This window comes from Camelus dromedarius, chromosome 5, assembly GCF_036321535.1.
Source record: "Camelus dromedarius isolate mCamDro1 chromosome 5, mCamDro1.pat, whole genome shotgun sequence".
Classification (NCBI taxonomy): Eukaryota; Metazoa; Chordata; class Mammalia; order Artiodactyla; family Camelidae; genus Camelus; species Camelus dromedarius.
In genome coordinates this window covers 16,831,144-16,853,314 of record NC_087440.1, presented here as the reverse complement: position 1 = coordinate 16,853,314, position 22,171 = coordinate 16,831,144, and the positions used below count along the sequence as shown (strand labels likewise).

The 22,171-nt window shown below is 40.7% G+C and overlaps 1 protein-coding gene across 4 annotated transcripts in view; it reads left to right on the top strand.

Annotated features, from left to right (window-relative positions):
- The window catches only part of SLC12A1 (solute carrier family 12 member 1), a 78,391-nt gene that overhangs the window by 34,238 nt on the left and 21,982 nt on the right, over positions 1–22,171 (top strand). For all 4 annotated transcript variants that reach the window (XM_031453100.2, XM_031453101.2, XM_010998638.3 and 1 more), the window contains 7 exons: positions 1,794–1,895; positions 3,939–4,094; positions 6,018–6,117; positions 6,869–6,980; positions 12,913–13,053; positions 15,606–15,712; positions 19,421–19,503. In XM_031453100.2, coding sequence (XP_031308960.1) covers positions 1,794–1,895; positions 3,939–4,094; positions 6,018–6,117; positions 6,869–6,980; positions 12,913–13,053; positions 15,606–15,712; positions 19,421–19,503 — 801 coding nt within the window. The remainder of the gene's footprint in view (positions 1–1,793; positions 1,896–3,938; positions 4,095–6,017; positions 6,118–6,868; positions 6,981–12,912; positions 13,054–15,605; positions 15,713–19,420; positions 19,504–22,171) is intronic.

Below are 22,171 nucleotides of genomic sequence, written 5' to 3'. Positions count from 1 at the left end.
TTACTGAAAGCCAAAGAATTCTTCTGATTACTCATAGGGTTTTCCTTTGAGCTTGAGAAATTACCTGTTTTATGTTTAATACCCCATTTGGGAATGTTGAAGTGCGTCTAAGAAGGAAATGAGAAATCCCCGTGTGTAGAGGGCCTTTGAGGACTCGAGGCAGGCTTTGGACTTTAATCTCTTCTTTGAATCTGAATGTTGGAAATCCATCCAACCAAATGCAACTGAATCCTTCCTCCAATCTGCCCAATATTGTCTAATCCCACGGTCTCCTCCAGATGCCACCTGTCTTTACATCTCCTGGTCTGGCAGCTAGCAAGAGAGCTGAAGTGTCTGTTCTCAAAATGTGGTCTGTTGACCACCTGTGTCAGAATGAAAATCACCTGTGGGTTTGTTGAGGCGCAGACTTGCCAGGCCCAACGTCAGAGTTAGAATCAGAATCCTTGGTGATAAGGACTCTGTATTTTTACAAGTTCCTGAAATCCTTAGACCACTAAGGTTTGTGAGCCACTTACCTCAGCTCTTTCTCCTTAAGCAGAAATCTGGGCCCCTTCTCCCTAAGCAATATAGAAATAGCTGCACAATCTTAGAGAGGCACGTGCGTCAACGTTAGCCTGCACATTCCTCCCTCCTCACCAAGGTACTACCACTGCGGTGGAGCGTATGAGAGGAAAAAAGAAAAGACGAGGATGATGGTAACTCTGCACAGACGGGCCGAGCCCACAGTGGTGCGAAACAGTGAGGGCTCCTCCTCATCCCGTGAACCCAGGAAGTGACTATAATTCACGAATCTGCGTACGATTTCTACAAGGAAGAAGAGGGGAAGTCATGATTCTCTATAACTACACATAATTCCATTAGATTTTTAAAAAATTGAACAAAAAGTGATTATGTGTAGATAATGTTTCAATTATGTAATTTAAGCATTAGGACTTCAAATTATTGTCCTAGATTGCATTTAAGTGATCAAACAGCCCAAAATTTTACAAGTTGTAGAAATCAGATAATATTCTTAAAAGTCACTCTCTCCGAACCCGTCGATCAGCTTCATGGCACCAACTTGACAGCAGCTACTTTTGCCTACTTTCTTGCTGGCATCCCTGTTCTAGAGTCACAACCAGCTGCCATTTGCATCTGCATCACTGAGGTTGGTAGCTGTCTGACCTTCAGATAAACAAGCATGTCTCTAAATTATTTTTTATATCATACAGTAAACAACTCAGCTAGTCTTCAACCATACTGGACATTTAGCTACTGAGGTAAAACTCTTTTTTGGCAAACCTTGAGAAGTAGATCTCTCTAGAGTAGGAAAAAAGTGCAGATGACTAACAAGAGTTCGGAAAGGCACAGAGAGCAAGCTGGGTGCAGAGTCATATCCAGTGAGAGGGTTCTGGTGCACTGGCATTTAACCTGTCACCGTGCAGAACCTTTTGATTGCATACAGAACCAGTAGAGAACCCTGGACTTGGTACCTCTGCAGCAGGCACAGGGGAGTTTGTCGTCTGCCTGGTCCCCACTCTACCCACTTCCAGTTGAATTTTTGTAGGTAGAGGTCTTAATTGTCTATTTTCTCACTGGTAAGTTTCCTTGTTTCTCACTTTATGGAAACCCTGGATAAAAATATATTTGGAAATGAGTGCAGCCCCAAAGAAAAATCACTAACTTCTTAAACTTTGACAGATGCTAGCTATGTTTTCAAGTTCCAAATAAAGGCAAGCTTCCAGGCTGTAACAGCTGTTCAGCCCCTGGTCTCATCACTCATATGTACACACTCAATTCTGCTTTGTTCACAGCGGAACTGAACACCATTGCTCCCATCATCTCCAACTTCTTCCTGGCCTCATATGCACTTATTAATTTCTCCTGCTTCCATGCCTCTTATGCCAAATCTCCAGGTAAGTTGACTTTTCAGAACTAAAATAAGCCTAAGCAAATACCTAGTTTGTCTCAATAAAATGAAGTAAGTCAGTGAAAAGTGCTCAATCTGTGTTTATATGTTTCCTTATATCCTAGTGGGCAGTGTAATTCGCTTTCTTTTGGTAGGTTGCGGGATGACTTCTGAAATAGAAAAAGAATCATCTGAGCAATGGCCTTTTTGACCAACCGTAAAGTCAATTTTCTCCTGCGGCAATAAATTATTCACTGCAAGAGAAACCACATTTATTTTAGCAGTAGAAAAACACCACTATTTATTTCCAGGGTGAAAGTGACCACAGAAGTGGAATGAATGTATATATTTGAAAGTCCCTTACTATCAATTTGTTTCCTGCCCACGGTGCAGCAGAGAAGGATGAGTAGTTCCCATAATTACCCGCTGAGTGCAGTCAATGCAGATTCGCACCGAAGCTGGTCACATCCCTGCGCCCCTCAGACTGTGGTTTAAAGCGGTGCAAAATTTCACACAGAAGAACCCCTATCTGGTCATCCTCTCACCTCTTCTTTGCTTCCACTAGCCATTGGGGCTTTTTCTGCCTTTCAAACCAGAATAGAGACGTGTCATTATCATTATCGACCTTCAGAAAATTCCTTCACTACGAGGACTTTGATCGGGGTTATAAACACATCTCCGCTTTTTTAGGGCCTGCCGTGGTCTCAAACCTCCTTTGGAAAACATGCTGCCAGTAAGACAAAATATAGGTGGAAGGAGAGCCTTCACCCACCCAAGGCCGCTGGGCACCCGAAGATAACTGAGGAATTTTTGTTTCTGTTTTGTTGCCTTCTTTTAGGCAGAGAACAGAAGGTTCTAGTCAGTGAATACAACACATCATTGAAATGTGTGCCTCTATGCCGTGTTATGATCATTTTTAAAAAACAAAGTTAAGTAACAGAGGTTGGCAGGGGTAAGAGCAGAAAGGAAGCAAAGAAAGAGGAAGAGGAGAAGGAAAAATAGAAAAGGACACAGAGCGAAACACATAGATACCAAACCCAGAAAATCTCTCTCCCCCCTCTCTCTCCCCCTCCCCTCCCTCTCTCTCTGTCTCTCTCTCCTCTCCCTCTCCCTCTCTTTCTCTCTCTCTCTCACACACACACACACACACACACACACACACACACAGGCATAGGTTCAGAAAAATAAGGGCATTTCCAGTAACGTTCTTGAAATGCTATTTCCATCTTGTGGCCATTTTGGAAATTGCTCCTGAAGACTGAAAACTCTGTTGTGTTTTGGCAACTCCAAATTTAAAATATACTTCACCCATAGACCAAATGTGCTTTTCAAATCAGAGCTTCTTTATCCTGACCATACTATACTGTCTCCCAGCTTCTTTCATTTTAGGGAACTAATAAAACACGGGAAACCTCAATGCATATATGAACGGTGAGAAATATTTTCTTTGCAAAATACCTGATATGTTAATGCATCAGATTTAAGAAGCCACTGCAGAAACATTTCTCCCTCTTTTGTCATAGATTATTATTTCTGAAAGGGCAAGCATGATCCTCTTAGGGTAAAAGAAGGGCTAGCACAAAGCCAGTGGATTGACTTTGATGACGACTCTGCCTTCTCCATATAAACCCATTGTCTTAACCTTCTCTTTCTTGGACCAGCAAAATGTCCCCCGCTACTACTTACTCTGCTATTCCCCACTCTATCCATCTCTCCTGCCTCCTTTCAACTCCTGATGACATAGATATCAGATGCTCAGGGTTTCAAAGTTTAGGAAGATATCTGGGCATGCAGGAAGGGTGGAGGGGCCATGAGTGACACATTTTCACATTTCACCTTTCTTATTTTGTGTAATTACACCTTCATAGGCCTGGGACCCAAGATCATAGAAAACTAATAACAGAGTTAGGAACTTGACATAAAAGTTCTGATTTTTATACTAGGAAAAATAAAAAACATGTTACCTGCATTCTAATAATATGCAGTGGTATGATGGTAATAGTGTGGAAGTTCCTTTTATGCACATAGAATTTTTTTTTTTTATTTTCAGGATGGAGACCTGCATATGGTGTTTACAATATGTGGGTATCTCTTTTTGGAGCTGTTCTGTGCTGTGCAGTCATGTTTGTCATCAACTGGTGGGCAGCTGTCATCACCTATGTCATTGAATTCTTCCTCTATATCTATGTGACTTATAAGAAGCCAGGTAAGATAAGAAAGACTGTATAGGATGGGGTCTCCAAAGCGCTCTGTAGCTGTCTATCCACTCAACAAGCGTTTATTTTGCAACTTCCTGTGTAGTGTACCATGTATATAGTGGCTATTAATAATATAATGTCATATAATAATAACAATAGTTAACCTTGTTGGGCACCTGTGGTATGTTGTGCACTCATTGAATCTTCACAGTAATGTTGCATATTAGGTACTATTTGTCCCATTTTATGGATGAATAAACTGGAGCTCAAAGAGGTGAGCACTCGCTGAGGTAACCATAGGATGTGATGGAGCTGACATCGTAACTAGAGTGTGTGTGGTACCAAACCCCACAAGCTTTCCAGTATAACACCTTCTAAAGTCCTGACAATTGAGATAGAGTCTCTGTTCTCAAGGAGTTCACAGACTCACACATAAGCAGTTAACTATATTACAACAGAGTAAGCACTGTGAGAGTGGCATGGACAATCACTGAGAAAAAGAGAGGAAGTGACTAACTGTGATTAGAGTTGTCCAAGAAAACTCCCCTGGTTCATGGCTTGTGTTCCCAGGGTCAAGCCCTCCGTAGGCATTAAAAAAATATTTGTTGAATGAACAAATAATCTACTTTAAAAAAGGCTACTTTAAAAAGAAGGTGGGGTTGGTTAATCAGATAGAGCCAGAGAAGGTTATTAAGGCAGAAGGGAAAACATGAGTGAAGTAGAAAGCACGCAAGTTCGTGGCGTATTTAGGAAGCATCAAGGCCTTTAGCACGATGGAGTCCTTGGGTGCCGAGGAGAAGGCAGCTGAGGTGAGCCTGCAAGGGTGGGTTGGGCCAGATAAACAAGCAACTTAAATGTAATGCTAAAGAATCTGGAGAAACAGGAGGCTGCCAGAGAGCATTCGGTTGGATCCAAACTTTGGATGTTAACTTTAGAACCAGTGAGAAGAATGGACTGAAGTTGGGAGAAGCTAGAGATTAAGGCGTGTGGAACTCTGAGGTCCCGTCTCAGGGGCCAGACAGGCCCTGAGCTGCCCTCACGCCCTCCTTACCCTCACACCACAAGTACAGTTGGGAAAGTTGTAACTACCTTATGGGATTTGGTTTGTGGCTTTTCTTTATTACGTTATGCATTCTTTAACATCAGGTATAGTTTATGTGTGGTAGTATTAACCTACTTTAGATGTACAGTCTGTAAGTTTTGACAGACTTACACAGTCTTGTAACCACCACCACCATCAAGAGAGGATGCTTCCGCCAGCACTCAAAGATCCCGTACACTGCCCCTGTGAAGTCAGTCTGGGGTGGATCTGTGCGTTCCCATCAAGAGCTTCTTACAAAATTTAAAGGATCCACCTAATATTTAATTTTTTAAAAGGCAGAGCATGGTAATGCTTGCCTCCTTTGTTATGAAAATTAGGTCCTAAAAAAATCAAACTAAAATGCTTGCTAAATGTTGACCTTCTCCATAGACACCAAGAAGTAAGAATTCCTGAGCTATTCGGTTTTATTACTCAAAATATAAAGATTGTTACATACTGTTTATACAGAAATGCCCTTTCTCTTTTCAGTTTAAGAATTTGTGAGGACCTCTTGAATTAATTCAGGGGCTGATCACTTCTCCAGGTCCATCTGCCTGCAATGTGGTTAGAACACAGCCTCTCCCACCAAGTATGATTTCTGGGGCTGCAGCTTGAACGTCTGATCCTTACCTGGAAAGAGAGGTCTCACTTCTAAGAATTCACAAAGTGTTCATAGAAGGACACAGTACTCTTTCTTGGAAATATTACATTTATGTTTTCTCTAATCTGGGCACTTGTCACTGCTGACACAGCCAAGGAAAATCATAGAAGGGAAGGACTTATAAAAATTATTCACAGTAGACAGAGGGAAGCTCAGTGCTTTTATGCCACATTCCTCCTTCGTCCACAGATGTGAACTGGGGCTCATCCACGCAGGCTCTTTCTTACGTGAGTGCTTTAGACAACGCTCTGGGACTAACTACAGTGGAAGACCACGTGAAAAATTTCAGGTAAATTTGGCTTCTCATGCATCCTGGTGGTGTTCCACGTTAGAAGCGGCTTTCCTTTGTGGGAGACAAATGCACTATTGACATGCTTTATGTAAGACAGGCAGTCTTGCAAAACTTAAACAGCACCCCCTATGAACGAGGGCTTCTCTTCCAGGCTGAGCTATGCTCCAAGTATAAACCCTCCTCGTGCTGGCTGCCATCTTCCATACACAGAGATAGAGGTGATCTCAATGAAGTGACTTCAGAAAGATGTCCCCAATCCCCCCTACATTTTAACCTTTGTTGCTGTCTCCATTCAGCTTAAGGCTTTGTGGCTGACCGAATTCCCTTAGGGGCAGTTACACTTTAAGCTCTTCATTAGTTATACCTTATTTTGAATGGAACTTCAGGACACAAGCTTTGCAAGGAAGACGAAGGAAGATAACATGAAAATACTGGTTGGAGAGGGACAGTTGTGTTGGGGACCTGGGATAGGTGACGTCCAGAGGAAGAAGATAGAGGGAACACAAGACTACCTTTTCCTTACTTTGCAGTTTTACCATCACTAACTAAACTGAGAATGCAAAGATGGCAAGATGGGCAGGAAGTCATGATGAGTCAAGACTTCTGGTGAGAGACCTAAGAAATATTTAGGAGAGCGGTTGTCCCATTTTGCCAAGCCTTCTGTACCAGTCCTTTCCATGGGGGTGGTTTTGGGCTAACAGGCTTCCTGCCATGGCCAATTCTCACCTCTTCTCTTCTCCACTTCCAGGCCCCAATGCATTGTCTTAACAGGGGGACCCATGACGAGACCTGCTCTCTTGGATATAACTCACGCCTTTACCAAGAACAGTGGCCTTTGCATCTGCTGCGAAGTCTTTGTGGTAAGAACCACTTCACCCCAGAAGGTGCTTTTCCCTCCCTGCTCACTTGTGCTCTTTTAGGTGAGCCCATCAGGTACCCGCAGTGACAGAAGACTGGCAAGGCAGTTTGGACGAGAACCCTCGGCCTTGATTCATGTAACAAGGACTAGCAAGGGCCCATGACCCCGAATTTAAACGAGTGGATAAAATGCATTTCAGATTTCACAGGAGACGAAATAAAAATGATAAATATTTCCAAATGATGGCCTTTGAGTCGAGAAAAAGAGAACTGGCTCAGAAATCAAATGAAAACATTTGGGGTGATAACTGTCCCCAGAAATATGAAAGGATAGAATGAGCTAGAGAGCACTAGTATATAGATTAACCCATGAGGAGGGAGCCAGACACACTGGCCTTAAATGACAGCACGTAGCATTGAGGTTAAATATTTGGATAAACTGGATGACACTACAGATACCTAGGGAGCTACACCAAGTTTTCCATGCCTTAGATAAACACTCAGAGCTGAACGAGTTCCTTCTTGTTCAGGAAGTATGTGGTGGACTAATGGTAATTTATTGGTGGTCTTCCCAGGAGGTGTTCAAAGTCGATGCTAAACATTTAACCATAATTATTGACCAATCACCAATCACTAAAGTGAGGAGAAGCCATTAAAATTATAACAAAATAGTAAGTCCAAGTTCTCCAAACCAGCCTGCCTCTCTACTTGTGTTCCCAAAGCGCTCTCTCTCAATCTCTCTGTATATTTCTCGCTGTCTGTTTCTCTCTCTCTTTCTCTCTCACGCACAACCACCACTCAGAATTCTCAGCCATGTCAATGTATTGTTATAATACTTACCTGTTCTTCAAAATGTTTTCCTACAATTTTTCATATTTCATCTACAGAACAGTCTAGTGAGGCAGAAAGGAAAAGAAGCTCTGTTCTCATTTTACTGATAAGAAAAGTCAGATCCAGGAAAATTAAATTATGCACAGGGACACAGGAACAAGAAAGTGGCAGAGCCAGGATATCAAGTCACCCGACTGCGTTCTGTGTTACACCACGAGGAGACCTCCTTAGCAGACCTGCATCCCTGAGCGTGCTGTTAGAATCAGGTACCACTCCCCAGACTTCCAATACCTGCCAGGGAACAGAGCTGTCAGGAAGCTGTGTTACCCTGGGGCCAGTCGACTGTGCCATGATGCAGGGATTCATTTACCACATGTCACCATGACCGGCATTTAAGCATCTTTTTACACATGGCAATACTCTAAATGCTGCATGAAGCAAGCTGGTCATATTCTCTTTTCTCTCAGTGCGTTTATGGGATAGTAACTCAAACAATACAACTCAAGGTAATTATCCCATAGAGGGTAGAGGGACTCCTACTGTCTACACAAGATTGACAGGTTAAGTAATGACCAACCGTGACCCTAGAGGATTTCCAAAAATCTTATCAAGCACCCTTCTCCCGTATTATCAACTTTGGTACCCTGGATTAGTGGATTTCATTTTGGCCAATATAATACAAGAGCCAGTTTTGATGGAATAAGCAGTTTGGGGGTGTTTTTCTTCTCCAGCAATTTAGAGAAAACTTAGTTTAGGAGACAATAAAATACCTTTAGGATAGGAGAAGTGAACTGGGAATATAAACAGTCATATATGAGCAAGGGAGAAAAGATCTTTTTTATAGAGATGAGATAATGCTTTTAATTAACTCTTTGCTGCTTTAATTATAATAAACGAGTATGATTCTGGAATATCATTTCATGCAAGTAAGTACTTGAGTCTATACCACTAATGGCTCTGGTTGTTTGATGTGTATACTGGACCACTTTGCACATCACTGTGCTGGCCTCTCCCAGCAAGGCCCAAAGGTCTTGTTCCCAGGTGCCAGGTGTTCTCTTGGGGACAGAAAATAGTTACTGTATCAGTTAATGACTTCCCAGGTAGTTACTTTCTGTGGGCTCCTGGGGCTGTAGGTGCTGTCACCATTTTCCAGCTCACGCTCAGTCGTCAATCATTTTTACCAAGAAACAGATGGAAAGCAACGTAGGGAAAGTCAACTTATTAAATTTTTTTTCCCAAAAGCGTAGTGGTTGATGATTAGGCCAACCTTGTGAAAAAGGTTAAATAGTAGCGGTGATATTGAGAGATAAAAGTTTAAGTTTTAACTTTAGGAAGCTGGTGCTCACGGACTTTTGAGACACACAGTCAGGTTCTGAATCACTGACTTGCCACCTGTTTGCTGTGATGGACCTTGGAAAATGGTGAGCCCCTGAATCAATTCAAGAGGTCTTCACAAATTCTTAAATTGAAAAGAGAAGGGGTATTTATGCTCCATCAAGAAAAAAATGCTTTTTTTTAAGATACATTTATTCTTCTTTAGTCATGGAATCTCTGTCATGATGCTAATAAATTAATGACATGACAAAATTCAGGAAGAATGCAGTGACCTATGAGCGGACACGGGGATGCATGGTGAGATGAAATATGCACCTGATTTGAAAGGGAAATTTTTTCTTTCCCACAGTTCCAACCAGAGAGGCAATGAAAGCAAAGACAGAGCAATAGGACTCTCAATGTTTTAAAATATAAAAGTTGGAAAGAACACTGCATTTGACCCAAATTCCTCTGTTTGATCCCCACGATATTGGAAACCCTGTGGAAATTCTTTTTCATAATACTCATTTATTTGAAGTAGTGTCACATCAATTTCTTCTCCAGATTAAATAATTAGAATTCCCTTCTCAATCAAAGTCAGAGTTACAATACATACAAAATTCTTAGAGCATCTTTGTTCAAATCCTGAATTAATTTATATACTCATACTTTGGATCCTAACTGAGCTAACCTCTATAATATTTTAATTGGGTGGTAAAATCCATTTTTGTGACTATGACGTATTTGGATGTTGAATAACTACGTTCCAGGATATCTTCCCCTCTTGTTGTTTGCTTTTTCCATACTACATTTGTACTGCAGCCCGCTTCACATTAGTAAGTGTGCTACAAGGGTATTATAACCGCTTTTAGCAAAGAGAGATCCTGCATGAAATATTTTTATGACTTCTCAATATGGCAAATTTAGGCATTAAAGTAAATCTCTCTGTCACAATTATTGTTTAATCTGGATTTCTCTAATACTAATAGTTACACATTAGACTATATTTATTTAAATAAATGCCAGTTTCCCCAAGGAGTCACAGTCTTTGTGACACAAGTCAATACACTGATGGTCTGATACCTTTCCCAGCTGTTGGTCATTCTTCTGTCTCATGGTTTTTGCTACCCTTCAGCTTCCTTGAATAAAATAGTTCCTCTTTCTTTTGCAATTGATGGTGCCTAGAATTCTGAAGAAGGAGTAGTGATTCAAAATGAATTGACAGTTTAGTACCCTGAGCAAAATTTGATCTATAATGATAAGTCTTCCCCAGGCTAGGTCTTCTGGTTTAATAACCACCCTTCCTATACCTTAACCATCTCCATCTCTATTGGAGGTTCTTGTTTTTTAACTATAATGTACGGTAGCCAAACTTATATTACATGTTTTGATGTATTGTTATATTCTAGAAAGTATTCTGGTAAAAATAAGTGCACAAAGAATCTAATCCAATTTAAACAGAATATGAAAGTAGAAGAAACCCCAGAAAACATCTAGTGTTGTGTAATAGAAAACTAATATGTGCCACAAATGGAACTTCAAATTTTCTAGTAGCCAATTAAAGGAAGTAAAAAGAAACAGATGTGAATGAAAAACATTGCCTGCCGTATCAGTAAACAAAGGATGCTGCGGCCAAGCCATTAGGCACCACCACCGCCCACAACAGTGAGCAGAGGGAACTCAGGATGAAGACGAGCAGGCAGCCCGGCCTCTGCAGCCACCCCCAGTGGTGCCCCCAGAGGGAGCCTGGGATGGGAAAGCACGAGATACTGGCCCTAGACGGCTAGGTGCATATCAAAGAAATGATTTCAAGGTGCCCACACTTTTGCACCTTCCCTTACACAGAAAAGGGCTAAATTCCTTAACTTGAGGTATCTGGTTCTCTTTAATTAACAGTAATCTTTTGATGTGCCGACTACCTGGGCTTTGTGGCAAAACTCCTATATATCCTGGCTCCTCCCCTGCCTCTTTGGAGCAGGCTCTGAGAGCCATCTGAGGCCACCTCCCAGGCTGGAGTCCTCAGAAAGTCTGCCGAATAAAACATAACTTTCAACTTTTAGGTTATGCATTTTTTTATCAACACAGGTAAATGCAATGCATCCAGAATGTTATCATTTCAATATGTAATCAACATAAAAATATTAATGAGATATTTTACGTTCTTTTTTTTTCATACTAAGGCTTCAAAATCCAGTGTATGTTTTACACTTCCTGTACATTTCAATGTGGACCAGCCACATTTCAAAAGCTCAATAGCAACATACGGATACAGGCTATCACACTGGATGGTGATGACCTAGACAACTTTCTTATTCTTCCAAATGTAGAGCTCACATCAAGAGAAGACAGTTGGGGCACCCGGGGTATCAGCTAGTCAGTGCCAGAGCCAGGTCTGGCTCCCTGTTCACTGCTCTCTCAGAACTGTTGTGGAACAAACACAGTGGTGGGACTAGGTCTGGGGCTTCGACAAGATTGTGAGCACTCATTTAAGATAGTAAAAATCAACTTTGGATGAGCACCTACTTTATTCCAGACACCGTACTAGGCACTTTATCACGATTACTTGAAAAAGCCTTGCAGGATAGACTTGATCCCTGTTTCCAGAATAACATACCAAAGCTCAGAGATCATTTATTACCTCCAAAGCAGCCAAGCTTAGGACCCAGTTCTGTCTGACGACAAAACCTGGTGTCTTTTTCATAGTACCAAGCTCTTTCCCTCTAGTCCAAGACCCTCTAAGCCCACGACCCCAAGCATGGTCTGAGGACCAGCAGCATCTGTGTCACCTGGGAGTATGTTAGAAGTGCAGAAACTTGAACCCCATTCCTGTCCTACACACTGCATTTTACTAAGACCTCAGGTGGTCAGTAAGAAATCTAAGGCAATTCAATAAAATACCAAATCTCTTCATGAACTGAAAGAATTTCCAGGAAAGTAGTAGATTTGTACCCTTGTCAGACACATACTAGATAATCAGAAATACCTTTTGGATTGATTTGAAACATGCAAAGAATAGAGCTAGCTTGGACTTTTAAGGAGTCAGAAGCAAGAACAGAAATTTTTGTTAAAAATGAGTTTCCAGAACTCATTTTTAAATTATAAAAAGCTTCATCTACCACCACCACACCTGCCTCTTTGTCTCTTAATCTCTTTTATTCTTCCTATGCCACAGGTATGTGAACTTGTGTTCCCATCAACTTCATTGAGTGAGTGGGAAATGTGCATTTGAATAGGAGTATGTCAACATTACACAAGGAGAAGTGGTGTGAGGGTACCTTCACCACACACAAAAGCAATGAAAGAGCCTATTAGAATTGTCAAGATGTGGTAGTTCATGCCAGGATTTGCAACTCACCATGTTTCGGCTCCCAGGAGTGCCGTCACATTTCTTGAAATTGGGCTCTAGGTGAGATTTCCTTGCTGAATGTGGCTCTCGCTATTGAGTCAAAGGTTGACTGTGTATTTATCCTGAATTTCTTCAATCACATTTTCAGTGTTTTTCTCAGGTGCCACGATGCCCTCAGCTCTTTCTTTCATTTGACATGAGGCAGTTAATTAAGCAGGTGTTAATACGACAAGACATTCCGCCTGGAAAGTGAGTAATGTGAGCAGCCCAGGTCCTCTCCAGAAGGTTGAATTTGTGTGAACCCTGTTTAGTGAGGCGTTTTCCCCTCTCTCCCATTTCTTAACTCGATGGGGCATTGCTGGCTATTTTTGTCCTTTAGAAAACAACAGCAGTGCGATGTATAACAGCAGGGCTGCTAACCAATATCTCATTGTGTCGTACAGGGACCGCGCAAGCTGTGTGTTAAAGAGATGAACAGTGGCATGGCAAAAAAGCAGGCCTGGCTTATAAAGAACAAAATCAAGGCTTTTTATGCTGCAGTGGCGGCAGATTGTTTCAGAGATGGTGTCCGGAGTCTCCTTCAGGTAAGGCTGGCACTGAGGGAATGAAGACAGAGTCGAAAGACAATTAGCACTCCATTTTAATGAAGCTCCCAAATGGAATGGCTCCAGGTAGACTAGCATCAGAGATCAATGCAGATGGGTAAGGAATTCATTTCGAATTCCTGAGGATAGGCAAAGCAAAACAAAAGCAGAGAGGTTCTATTACAGTGAACTATGAGTGACACACTGGAAATGGAAAATGAGGTTGCCTTTGGCCAACAGCACACATTCTGTCCCCATACTTATTGAAATGCAAATTTGTTCTGAGGGTTGACGATGTTCACGATCTTATTAAAACTTCAAACTATTTTTACATCTCATACTGCATATAGCAATGCTCAAGTCAGGCATTCTTTTCCTTTTTTCTTTTGTAAATGGTGTGAGGGCAGCTGCAAGACTAAATAAATGCCTGGTGATCTGGGTGTAAAATCTCCCTATCCTCCTAAATTATTTCCAGAATGTTAAATTAAATGTAATCATCTCTGTGGTTCAACACTAAAGCCCACAATTCTTCCCTCTTTTCTCCCTTATGCTTTGCTTTTTCCTCCCCTTCTATAATAAATATATAGACTCTTTCCCTAGTTCTGATCTTCAGAATTTAGAGGGCCAGAGAATCCTATAGGAATCCAAGAGAACCTCAGAAGCTGTAGGGCTTGGCTTTCTAATAATTTTGGCTTTAATATGGTTGGAAAAACATGATTCTACATACATTAAATGATGTATTAACTTTCCGAGTTGCCATACACAAGAGTGTCAAAATTCAGGATTGCATGCAGGTTACTCTCATGGTGTGCAGACAGGAAAGAAAAAAGCGTTGATTAAGTTTTAATATTTTGGAGAGTAGGAGAATTTGATGCATTCCTGTCTCTAATATCCCTGAAGAACACTCGCAAAGCAGCTGCACGTGCAGAGAAACCACTTCTGAAAGACCTGTTGCCCTCAACGAGCCTCTTTTCATCTGTTATTAATTTGCTAAACCATGGAAATAAATGTCTTTGGAAGATGCTGATTTTTCTTCCAGTAGTGAGTTACTTTTCAGTAGCTCTGGTTAAATATGTTGGGAAGGTTACACATTTAATGCAAAATTATCACGGAAGATTAGTAAAATAATTTTTTTAAAAAATCTCAGCTCCTAATGGGAGGACAGACATAGAATAAAAACAGGGAGAGAAAAGACATTGGTTTGGAAAACAGTTAATATATTAATCCAGAAGAAATTGTAAAAAATTTGACAATGCATAAAGCGAGTGCACATGAATTTCTTCAAAGAAAAGAGGAGTACAGAGGGGTCATGACAGAAAGGGCAGGACAGAGTGGCATTAAAGAGAAGCACTCACAATTACACCGTTTTGTATAAAGCCTTCTTTGCATCTAAGAAATTATGGTACGAATGACCACATCCCCAAACTGTAGGCTTGGAAAAGACTACATCCACACTGCCACGTACCTGCCAAGGGCCAGATGACAGCTCTGAGGAGCCCTCCTGCTACTTGTACATTTTGAAGGGCAATACACCAAATGTGGTGGAGGCAAAGTTTATTTCAGGAACTCTCCATCAATGCCTATCTCCTTCCACTTGCTACTGTCCTCTCTAAAATTCTCTCTGGTCATTTGTTTCACCATTCGTGTGCCCCAGAATATCCTTCCTTCATTTCTACTACTCTCCTTACCTTTACGTGGCAACATCTAATCAACCTGCAAGACCCAAAGCAAATGCCACCTCTCCCATGAAATCATTCATGAATCTTTAGCTGGAATTCAATTTTTCTTCCTTTATGCTTCCATATGATTTCCTACTGCATTTGCACTTGAATTATAATTATTTGTATATATCTTGTCACCTCAACCTTATTCTAAGCTCCTTCAGGCCAAAGAATATGCCTCACCACTCTCTCACAGCACCTGACATAGCACTTTGCAATTAATAGGTGCTCAGTAACATTGCTGGATTAAATTTAATTAACTGGAAGCCATATCCTGTCATCTAATGAGGGGAATGAAACTTCTGATATGGAAGATGGCTGTTAATGATACTGTCATGTAAGAGGATTAGGTTCTGGAAACACAGCTCAGTTATTCTTCAATAAATAATATAAGTAGAAGTTTCAGTGATCCTTCTGTGTAAGAATTTTCCAAACATGGATTTTTATTGCTAATGACATTATAGATACAGCAGGTGGAAATGAGCTTTGAACCACTAAGTTACAACATGCATGCCAACAGTTAAGCCAACCCTCACTTGATTTTAAATTATTGAACCATTTTAATGAGTGTATCAGAAGAAATGCAAATGACTGCTAATTTAGAAAACTACATTTCTGTCATCTAAAATCCATTTATGGCTGAGATGATTTAGAACTAATCTTTCTATTTTATGCTTGGGTACGGGCATGAAGGACACGCACTAAAATGTAATCTAATCTTCAGAATCTTCAGAACATTACTTCAGTGCTCTTTTGCACATTATTTTTCATTTGTAATGGTAGTTTCCTGGTCTGGTAAGGATCGCCCATGTGTTTATCTCCTTTGTTTAGGCCTCGGGCTTAGGAAGAATGAAACCAAACACTCTGGTGATTGGATATAAAAAAAACTGGAGGAAGGCTCCCCTGACAGAGATTGAAAACTACGTGGGAATCATACAGTAAGTGATGGCTTTCCAGACGTGCTCTTGTTCATAAAGCACTAACCAGGGCAGTACATAACCGACACTGTTGTACAGAATAAATTGCCCGAGAAGAGGACATTCCCCTGGTACTCTGGATTCTTTATCAGAGTGAAAAAACACTGCCAATAATAGAACTTGAGGGAACCACAGCCTCAGAGGGGGCAGGTGGGGGCAATTCGGTGTCAAAGAAAAAGGTAAATATTAAGAGTTACACCTTTAAACCTATTTATAAGATTAAACGCAAAGGACAGCTGTGTAAAGAAGGAACTGTTCTTTCAAAATACTTGGACTCTTTGGTTGGCTGGTGTGTCCAGTTCAGTCATTGTCTTATCCCGAGCCTTCGATAATGACGGCGCTACCCCCGAGCCTCAGCTCTCCCTTTGCTGGTATGAGGATCCCGTGTGTCCGGTGCCTCTGACATGTAGTGGTGTTGACTTATGGACAAACTGTGAGATTTAAAAGGTATGTGACATCCAATATCTCAAAACCCAAGAAGTCTTGGGATAGGGATAATAACGATAATCCTTAAAAGACTAGCAGGCACCAGGCTAAAGTCCTTAGCGTGAATTATCCCACTTAATTCTCACAAGAAGCCTTTGAAGTAAGTACTACTACTGTTCTCGCTTCACGAGGAGAGACACAGATATGAAAAATTAAGTAACATGCAGAAAATGACAAAGTTGGATAAGTGACGGAGCTGGAATTCCGACCCAGGGTCAATCTACTTCAAAGTTGGAATTAATGATCACAATGCTATGCTACCTCCGAAAGTACATACATAACCAAAGTATCGCCTGGCTTGGTCCCTTCTTTTGAGTAAGAGAAAACAAATTCTATACACACAGAGCAGCTCAGGGTGTCCTCAGTGACCATTCTAGAAAACTGAGCCTTTCTTCCAGGCTTGAAAATACTTAACCTGATTTGTCTTAAATGGGATGGGGGGCAGTGTTAGCCATGCCCAACAGCTGTCTTTGGGGTCAAAAACTCTGAAAATGGAAGGTTTCCTCTGTCTGCCGTCTGACTTCACTCTGATTTCAAACCATGGGGTAGAGAACGTGCCCTGAGAGATCCAGCCACACTTAAATGTCCATAATACACAGGAAAGAAATCCTCACCCCTTCAAAGCAAGCATATACACAGTGCTTCTTATACCAGGCGATGTCCTCTGGCCCCTCCTAGAATCAGCATCATTATTGGGGGTGACTTAGGAAACATAACAAAAGTATTCTAAGATTAGCTCTATTAAAAAGAAGGATAAGAGAATAATTTTCATCTTCTGAAATTATATGCATTACTGACCAAACAAAAATTCACTTAGCAGTCCTCCTAACCCAGGAATCTATGTACTTAGTGCCTTCTCCTGAATCCTGTTCTTCAAGCATATAAAGCCTGAATGCGACATGCTGCCCTCTGGCTCCTGCTGGGGCTCCAAGTTCAACAGGTTAAGGCTAAATCAAGTGAGCAGAGACAGAATTTTCCCAGGCTTAGCAAATAGCATTTTGATATATTTAGAATCACAGTCAGTTGCTGACCAGATATTCTTAGAAATGGATTAGATCCATTCTCTGTTATCCAGATTCTTCAGTAAAATTTCATCCTCACCTTTGGGAAAAAAGGGGGGGGGGGGTATAAACAGGAAGAAATATGTAAACCTTCAGTTAGAGTCCACTAGTTGATACAGAAGTATGAGTTTGTCTTTCAGCCTCCCTACCAACCCAAACATTCTAAAACTTCCAAGGACCAAAATAATCAAACCCTGTAATATTAAGCTGAAGAGACTTCTGGCTTTTATATCAAATTAATAATTGGTCTTCTTGGTAATAAAGTTCAGTGTTAAGGTGGCACAAATTTGTACTAATGTAAAACTTAGCTGGCTTGGCAAAGTTAAATGACTTTATTACCATATCAATGGGGTCGATATAGAAGGAAGACAATCATGCATCCATATTGTATTTCCTTTTCTAACTTTTTCATTTTATGACTTAAAGTACAGTATTATTGTTAACATAAAGAGGATTCACAACAATAGTATGATGTTTTACCACTTTTCTTTGAATGAAAGATTTTTAAAGTAAGGTTTAATTTTAATTAGAATCTAATTGGAATTAGTTTTCATTGGCTGCTATAACAAATCACCTCAAATTTAGTGGATTAAAACAACACAAATGTGTTAGCTTATAATTATGCAGGTTAAAAGTCGGATACAAACTCCCTGAGCTAGAGTCAAGGTGTGGACTGGGCTGTATCCCTTCTGGAGGCTCTGGGAGAGAATTCCTGGCCTTGCCTTTTCTAGGTTCTAGAGGCTTCCCACTGCTCATGGCCCCTTCCTCCATCTTCAGAGCTCTCGATGGGTCAAGCCCTTCTCACACCACATTCCTCTGACCCCCTCATCTACCTCCCAGTTTCACCTTTAAGGACCCTTATGATTACACCAGGCCCACCCAGATTATCCAGGATAATCTCTCCATCTCATGGTCCTTAACCTCATCACACCTGCAAAGTCCATTTTGCCATGTAAAGTAACATATTCATAGGTTCCAGGGATTAGAATGTGGATGTCTTTGGGGAGCCACAATTACTCTAACGCAGAATCCAAATATTTTTTGTGCACACTGTCTACTTTTCATAATCAAGGACAATTAGAAGCAAGATTTATCAGGAATTTACTTTGTGGCAACTTTGGCGAGAATGGATCTGTTTTTTAAGTGAAGTTCACTTATGGTTCAAATTTTGAATGGATATTCATATTATACTGCATTTATTTATATCATTGTTTGAAAATACAGGTTTACTTTGGCTAGATTTGTTTGCGTATCATGAGACAGTCACAAACTGCATTGTTTCTGGGAAAGGGTGACTGAACGGAAAGATTTCTTGGGCTTCAGATCCGTGAGATTGAACAAAGGAGCCCCACAGGAGAATATTTCAAATGAACACAAAGTACTAATTGGTTTGCCCAAAATTTAAGGGCAGAGAATAATATTCTACAAGAACAGAGATAAAAGAGTAAGCCTTTCTTTTTCTTTTAGATAATCTAATGCCGTTGAGTTGGGTTTAGAGAAGGCACAACAGACAACTTCAACAGGATAGAGTTGCCATGAAAAAGTGTTGCTTCAAATGGTCTCTCCAAAGTCAATGGTGAAAGTTCCTTAGAGGAACTGGAGACCCTTTTAACTGGGAATTTGATGTCAAAAGTGTTGGGGGAGGGTATAGCTCAGTGTATGAGGTCCTGAGTTCAACCCCCCAGTACATCTATTAAAATAAATAAATAAATAAACCTAATTACCTCCCATCCCCTGCCAAAAAATGTTGTAGGATTCCTCCTCAATGGGCAAAAGGGTTGACTGATAATTTCAAAGGGTCGTTGCAGCCTTAAAAGTTCTGTTCTAAATATTTCAGTGATTGTTTTATTTACATTAGAAAAGAATCAAAACTCTGATCTTAATCAAAATTCTAATTGATAGTATTGTTTGAATAAGTTAGTTACCTTTACCCAGAATACATTTTTAAAAGTTGTAAATGGAAAACAAACAAACAGAAAAGGCATCAGCTCTTGGCTATGTTCGAAAGTGAGGTTTTGTAGTTTAATTACCTTAAAATCTTAGAAGGTAGTTTAGTATTAGTCCAAATCTTGAGGATTAAGAGAGTCATTTAAGTCACTAACCACTTTGCTTCTACTTTCAGTGATGCCTTTGATTTTGAGATTGGTGTTGTCATAGTCAGAATCAGCCAAGGGTTTGACATCTCTCAGGTTCTTCAGGTACAAGGTAGGTACTTCCTTTATTCAACCAACAGATATTCTCTGAGCAGCTACTCCATGCCTGGTGTTGTTCTGGGTGCTGGGGACAGCCCAGTGCCCAATACAGACAAAACCCCCTAACGATGAAGCTTACATTCTTGTGCTGACGTGAGGTGTGTGCACTTTCCCAGTGTTTTCCCCATTGCTAACACAAGTGGCCTTTGTCCTGCTAACCAGAAACACAGAATAATTCAGGGCAGTCATTAGTTTTTCTTCTTATCACAAAACCGCAAAACCAGCAGCACTGAAAATAAATACCTTCAGTAAAATAATCTGCCAAATTTGCAAGATGTTTCAGGAAAATGAAGATTAATTCTTTCCTTGGAAAACCATATGTTTTGTTTTTAAGAATCTGTGATCTGGTTTGTAGCTAACATGGAAATGAGCCTGAATGTATCATGCTGTGAATCACTAATCTAAGTCTCAGAGGCAGAAACACAAATTCAGATGAGAGGTCCATACACTTCTTGTTTAGTCTCAGAGTGTAAACATGCCGTCTTGTGTATGGAATGAAGGACACATCTAAAGAGTCACTAAAATATTAGGGCAGGACACTAATCCATGACTTTTCTCTTTAGCTGAACTTCACGGTAGAATCCACTGTCAACATGACACTAGAAAAAGGATATTTGGGGGATATCTCTTGTGTCCCGGGCACGGTGTATGTGACAGTGCTGGGTAGACTAAGACTAATAAGAGCCTGTATCCTCAAAAGACTCACACCCTCATAATGGGTAGATTATTAGTGTGATAATAGGCATATTAATAGAGTATTATGGGAAGGGGAGAGGGGGGCATCTAACTCCAAGAAGGCTTCCTGGAGAAGATTACCTTTGATTTTAGATCTAGTGGATGAGCAGGAGTTAACCAACCAAAGTTGGAGGAAAGAAAATCAAGAGTTAGAGCAATAGCGTTCCTGGCAAAGAGGAGCACATTAGCAAAGTTGTGAAGACATAGGAATGTGGAGGAATGGGGTATATGGGCAACCAAAGGGCAGACTAATGTTATTGAAAAGTATGAAGCAGACAGTAGTGAAATATGAGGTTGCTGACACAAAAGTCTGATTTTAAAAGCCTCATCTGCCATATTAAAAAGTGTGGACCATATTCTGCAGACAGTGAGGAATCACTGAAGAGATTTAAGTGAGGGAATAATACGGTGAAATTTGGGTTTTAGACCTCATACTCTTTCAGTTATGGGGGCATGGACTCAAAGAGGACTAGAATGGAGATAGAAACACAAATCAAAAGGGTTTTTATAATAATCAAAGCAAGAGAAGGTGACAGCCTGGACTAGAGCAGCCTCTCTCAGAGGATGGAGAGAGAAGTACCGGAGTACTTTGGACGTACAAAGAGCAGCATTTCGGGTTTGACAGGATGTGTGAGATGTGAGAGAGGGAGGAGTAAAAAAAGATTCCTTGGCTGAGTGAATGGTGGTGTGGAATGGAAATGATGAAATGAGAAACACAAGAGGAAAGGTAGGTTTAATGAAAAGCTGTCTGGTTAGGTTTTTTGTTTTTTCAGTTTTTAAATTTATTTTTTTTAATTTATTCATTATTATATTATTTATTTTATTTTGTCTGGGGGAGGTAATTAGGTTTATTTATTTTTAGAGGAGGGACTGGGGATTGAACCCAGGACCTCATGCATGCTAAGCATGCACTCTACCACTTGAGCTATATCCTCCTCCAACCCCAGTTCAGTTTTAAACAATGTCCTGTGGGAAATCCTACTGGAAATGTCCAAAAGGCAGTTATACAGTCTTGATCTTAAAGGAGAAATTTGAGTTGGAGATGTAGATTTAGATGTTTGAGGTCAAAGTGTGTACCCCCCGACCCCAGAATGCATATGTTACAGTCCTAACCTCAGAATGTGACTATTTCTGGAGATAGAGTCTTTAAAGAGGTTAATTAAGGTAAAATGAGATCACTAGGTTGGGTCCTAATTCCATATGAATGAAGTCCTTATGAAAAGAGGAGATTAGAACACAGACAAGAGCAGAGGAAGATCACATGAAGACAGACGGAGAAGATGGTCACCTACAAGCCAAGGAGAGAGGCGTTAGAATGGAACCAACTCTGCCAGCACCTTGATCTTGAACGTCTATTCTCTAGAACTGCGAGAAAATAAATTCCTGCTGTGTTCTGTCCAGTCTATGGTAGGGGTTATGGCAGCCCTACCAAAGTAATACAAAAGACATCATAATGAAGGTGAAAATAGAAACTGTGACACTGGAAAATATAACCCAAAGAGTGTGTAGAGTCAAGAGTCCCAAGACATAGGAGAAGGGTCCCAAAGGAAGAGCAGGGAAGGAGTGGTCAGGAAAGTAAAAGAACCAGGAGTCTGTGGTGTCACAGAAACCATGGGAACAGAGTGCTCAGAATAAGAAGGTTCACCGGCATTGTCAAATACAGCCAACAATACCAGTAATGCCAATGAAATATAATTGACATGGCACAGATAACATTAGAACAATTTCTCTAGAGCAGTGCCAACAGAATCCAGAATGCAGTGGGTTGAGGAGAGACTGTGAGATGATGAAGCAGAGAATATGGATGTGGCCAAACATTATGAGAAGTTTGGATGCTAAGGAGAGGGATGAGACTGAAGAGATTTACTACAGGAAAGCCTGTAGAC